The sequence below is a fragment of the Notolepis coatsorum genome (genome assembly GCF_963971535.1).
Source record: "Notolepis coatsorum genome assembly, chromosome: 17".
Taxonomy (NCBI): domain Eukaryota; kingdom Metazoa; phylum Chordata; class Actinopteri; order Aulopiformes; family Paralepididae; genus Notolepis; species Notolepis coatsorum.
In genome coordinates this window covers 1,784,201-1,789,004 of record NC_140181.1, presented here as the reverse complement: position 1 = coordinate 1,789,004, position 4,804 = coordinate 1,784,201, and the positions used below count along the sequence as shown (strand labels likewise).

The 4,804-nt window shown below is 43.4% G+C and overlaps 1 protein-coding gene across 3 annotated transcripts in view; it reads right to left on the bottom strand.

The window, feature by feature from the left end:
* Positions 1-2,944: 2,944 nt before the first annotated feature.
* Positions 2,945-4,804, bottom strand: part of baz2a (bromodomain adjacent to zinc finger domain, 2A) — a 93,749-nt gene continuing 91,889 nt past the window's right edge. For all 3 annotated transcript variants that reach the window (XM_084332823.1, XM_084332825.1, XM_084332824.1), the window contains one exon: positions 2,945-4,292. In XM_084332823.1, the coding sequence (XP_084188949.1) occupies positions 4,133-4,292 (160 nt within the window). In that variant the 3' untranslated portion in view covers positions 2,945-4,132. The remainder of the gene's footprint in view (positions 4,293-4,804) is intronic.

Genomic DNA, 4,804 nt, shown 5'->3' with positions numbered 1-4,804 from the left:
AGGATAAACAGGTGAAACCAGAAGGATAAACAGGTGAAACCAGAAGGATGAACAGGTGAAACAGAAGGATAAACAGGTGAAACAGAAGGATGAACAGGTTAAACAGAAGGATGAACAGGTTAAACAGAAGGATAAACAGGTGAAACAGAAGGATAAACAGGTTAAACCAGAAGGATGAACAGGTGAAACAGAAGGATGAACAGGTGAAACAGAAGGATGAACAGGTTAAACCAGAAGGATGAACAGGTGAAACAGAAGGATGAACAGGTTAAACAGAAGGATGAACAGGTTAAACAGAAGGATAAACAGGTGAAACCAGAAGGATAAACAGGTGAAACCAGAAGGATGAACAGGTGAAACCAGATGGATAAACAGGTGAAACCAGAAGGATAAACAGGTTAAATAGAAGGATGAACAGGTGAAACCAGAAGGATAAACAGGTTAAACAGAAGGATAAACAGGTTAAACAGAAGGATAAACAGTGCATGTGGACAAAGAGGAGTCTACTAGATGTGGTTTTTATTCAACTCACAGTACATTCTACAGATGCACGCGCGTTACATCACCTCGATACAACAGTCTTGTAATACCTCCTCTTAAAAATGATACATTGGTCCTAAAAATATAGAAAGGAACAAATTTAAAGTCACAAAAACTGTACATTATTAAAAATTTACTTAACACCACGTTTGGTTTTTATTTTAACGTCTTTTTTCATCTTTTTCTCTTTTTTTGTTTGTTTTTTTAAAAACAGTTTGTCCCTTTAGTGTAACGAGGAACATCAAAATGTATATTTTCTATCGGCCGATTGGAGTTCAGTGTAAGAAACTAGCTTAAATAAAACTCAGTTTGCGGAAAGTCGTCCTGTCGCCTTCATAACACACCAACCATGCCACGCAAAAAAACAAAACATAAAAAAGGAATGTGAAACACGCAGAATTATGACACTTGTGTAATTAAATATATGGGGGCCTTTTGCAAGATCCAAGTCTAAAAAACTAGCAGAGAATTGTCTTTATGACATAACCACCTTCAATCATTCGTTTTTTAACTAGTTAAGACTAGTCGCTGTCAAACTGAGAACCGATGAGCAACATTGGCAAATTCCTTTTAAAAAGGACTTAAAAAACGTTTAGCTGACTGAAAGTCTTTGCGTGAAGCCGATAGCACATCTCATCAGGTACTCATGAGGAAATAGCCCACCGACTTGATATTCTTTTACAGACAATAGTATAACTAACATCATAGAAGCTCTGTAAATTATAACAAATTAAGAGAGGTTAAAATGGTGGTAGCATTTCAGTCCTTATTCGCATGGTCAATGACACGTCACCCGATTCTAGTGTAGCTACTAGCTAGGTAGCTAAAAACGACCAGAACCGATCATAGTGTAGCTACTAGCTAGCTAACTACAAGACCCAATCATAGTGTAGCTACTAGCTAGCTAACTACAAGACCCGATCATAGTGTAGCTACTAGCTAGCTAACTACAAGACCCGATCATAGTGTAGCTACTAGCTAGCTAACTACAAGACCCAATCAGTGTAGCTACTAGCTAGCTAACTATAAGACCCAATCAGTGTAGCTACTAGCTAGCTAACTACAAGACCCAATCAGTGTAGCTACTAGCTAGCTAACTACAAGACCCAATCAGAGTAGCTACTAGCTAGCTAACTACAAGACCCAATCAGTGTAGCTACTAGCTAGCTAACTACAAGACCCAATCAGTGTAGCTACTAGCTAGCTAACTACAAGACCCAATCAGAGTAGCTACTAGCTAGCTAACTACAAGACCCAATCAGAGTAGCTACTAGCTAGCTAACTACAAGACCCAATCAGTGTAGCTACTAGCTAGCTAACTACAAGACCCAATCAGTGTAGCTACTAGCTAGCTAACTACAAGACCCAATCAGAGTAGCTACTAGCTAGCTAACTACAAGACCCAATCAGAGTAGCTACTAGCTAGCTAACTACAAGACCCAATCAGTGTAGCTACTAGCTAGCTAACTACAAGACCCAATCAGTGTAGCTACTAGCTAGCTAACTACAAGACCCAATCAGAGTAGCTACTAGCTAGCTAACTACAAGACCCAATCAGTGTAGCTACTAGCTAGCTAACTACAAGACCCAATCAGAGTAGCTACTAGCTAGCTAACTACAAGACCCAATCAGAGTAGCTACTAGCTAGCTAACTACAAGACCCAATCAGTGTAGCTACTAGCTAGCTAACTACAAGACCCAATCAGAGTAGCTACTAGCTAGCTAACTACAAGACCCAATCAGTGTAGCTACTAGCTAGCTAACTACAAGACCCAATCAGTGTAGCTACTAGCTAGCTAACTACAAGACCCAATCAGAGTAGCTACTAGCTAGCTAACTACAAGACCCAATCAGAGTAGCTACTAGCTAGCTAACTACAAGACCCGATCAGAGTAGCTACTAGCTAGCTAACTACAAGACCCAATCAGTGTAGCTACTAGCTAGCTAACTACAAGACCCAATCAGAGTAGCTACTAGCTAGCTAACTACAAGACCCAATCAGTGTAGCTACTAGCTAGCTAACTACAAGACCCAATCAGAGTAGCTACTAGCTAGCTAACTACAAGACCCGATCAGAGTAGCTACTAGCTAGCTAACTACAAGACCCAATCAGTGTAGCTACTAGCTAGCTAACTACAAGACCCAATCAGTGTAGCTACTAGCTAGCTAACTACAAGACCCAATCAGTGTAGCTACTAGCTAGCTAACTACAAGACCCAATCAGTGTAGCTACTAGCTAGCTAACTACAAGACCCGATCAGAGTAGCTACTAGCTAGCTAACTACAAGACCCAATCAGTGTAGCTACTAGCTAGCTAACTACAAGACCCGATCAGAGTAGCTACTAGCTAGCTAACTACAAGACCCGATCAGAGTAGCTACTAGCTAGCTAACTACAAGACCCAATCAGTGTAGCTACTAGCTAGCTAACTACAAGACCCAATCAGTGTAGCTACTAGCTAGCTAAAACTACCAGACCCGCTGTGAATGTATGTGTATGAACCCAGACTGATAAGATGCACTAAACAGAAACCAGTGTGTTCACACAGCAGCAGAGGGAAGGGGGGGTGACATATTGTATGTGTGTCTGTGTGTGTGTGTTTGTGAGTGCGTGTGTGAGTGTGTTTGTGAGTGCGTGTTTGTGAGTGCGTGTGTGAGTGTGTTTGAGTGTGTTTGTGAGTGTGTGTTTGTGAGTGCGTGTTTGTGAGTGTGTTTGAGTGTGTTTGTGAGTGTGTGTTTGTGAGTGTGTGTGTGAGTGTGTTTGTGTGAGTGTGTTTGTGAGTGTGTGTGTGTGAGTGTGTTTGTGTGAGTGTTTGTGAGTGCGTGTGTGAGTGTGTTTGTGTGAGTGTGTGTGTGAGTGTGTTTGTGTGAGTGTGTTTGTGAGTGCGTGCAAAGGACTTAAAAGTGGAGGTTCATGTTCCGTTCATTTTATCTGGCCTTTTTCATATAATGGTCTAGACATCTCTATTATGTAGTCTGTACACTGTCACTACAAGCTATTGCTATTAAATAATCCCAGCTAATTGTAATCTTTATATATATATATAGAATATATAATAAAAAATATATTGAGCAAAAATTACTTCTAGGCATAAGACCACATTACATTACATTTCCATTCAACAGGTAAAGGGGCCCAAGCCGGAAGTCTGGGAAGAGTTTTGATCCATGTTGTGGTCGCAGGGCGGAGAAGGTCCAGGGGGCGGCGCTAAGGCCACAGTAACGTGTTCGTCCACGCCCCCCCCCCGGGCAGGTCTGGATCAGAGGGTTATGACGTGACGACAGGAGAGTCCCGTGGAGACGCTGGGTACTGAGGCAGGGGGAGGAGGAGAGCTCACCCTCCCTCTCCGTGACAACAGGGAAAGGGGGAGAAGTTCAAGCCGATAGGGTTTGTTTTAAAAAGGTGAGGCAAACAGAGGAAACCATAACAGACAAAATAACCAAATCTATACATATATACCTATACATATAAGAATACAGAGGGCCGGAGGAGTCTCCAGACAGTCTTAGTAGTTATGAAGAGTAACTTTGAGGGGAGGAGCCAACAGTCTAGGGCCCCGCTCTCAGGGAGGGGGAGGGGGGCTTACAGGTTCCTATTTGTCCTTGTTCTCATAGAACTCCACCCAGCGGCTCTGGAAGAAGCGCCTCATGGCGTGCCCGGCCGCGCCCACCTCGGACGTATCCTCGTTGAACAGCACACAGTTGTTGAACACCAGCTGGGCGTCTGCTGCAAACTCTTCACAGTTGCAGTAGCTGCGAGGGGGAGAGGAAAGGGTTAATGAAACCTGTAGGTGAAGAGATCTCATGGTGAACACATTACCATGCAAATATTATGAAGGCTAGCGCCATCTACTGGCCATTAGGTACTGTGTTCAGCCTAGCGCCATCTACTGGCCATTAGGTACTGTGTTCAGCCTAGCGCCATCTACTGGCCATTAGGTACTGTGTTCAGCCTAGCGCCATCTACTGGCCATTAGGTACTGCGTTCAGCCTAGCGCCATCTACTGGCCATTAGGTACTGCAGCCATCTACTGGCCATTAGATACTGTGTTCAGCCTATAGCGCCATCTACTGGCCATTAGGTACTGCGTTCAGCCTAGCGCCATCTACTGGCCATTAGGTACTGTGTTCAGCCTATAGCTCCATCTACTGGCCATTAGGTACTGCGTTCAGCCTAGCGCCATCTACTGGCCATTAGGTACTGCGTTCAGCCTATAGCTCCATCTACTGGCCATTAGGTACTGCGTTCAGCCTATAGATACTGG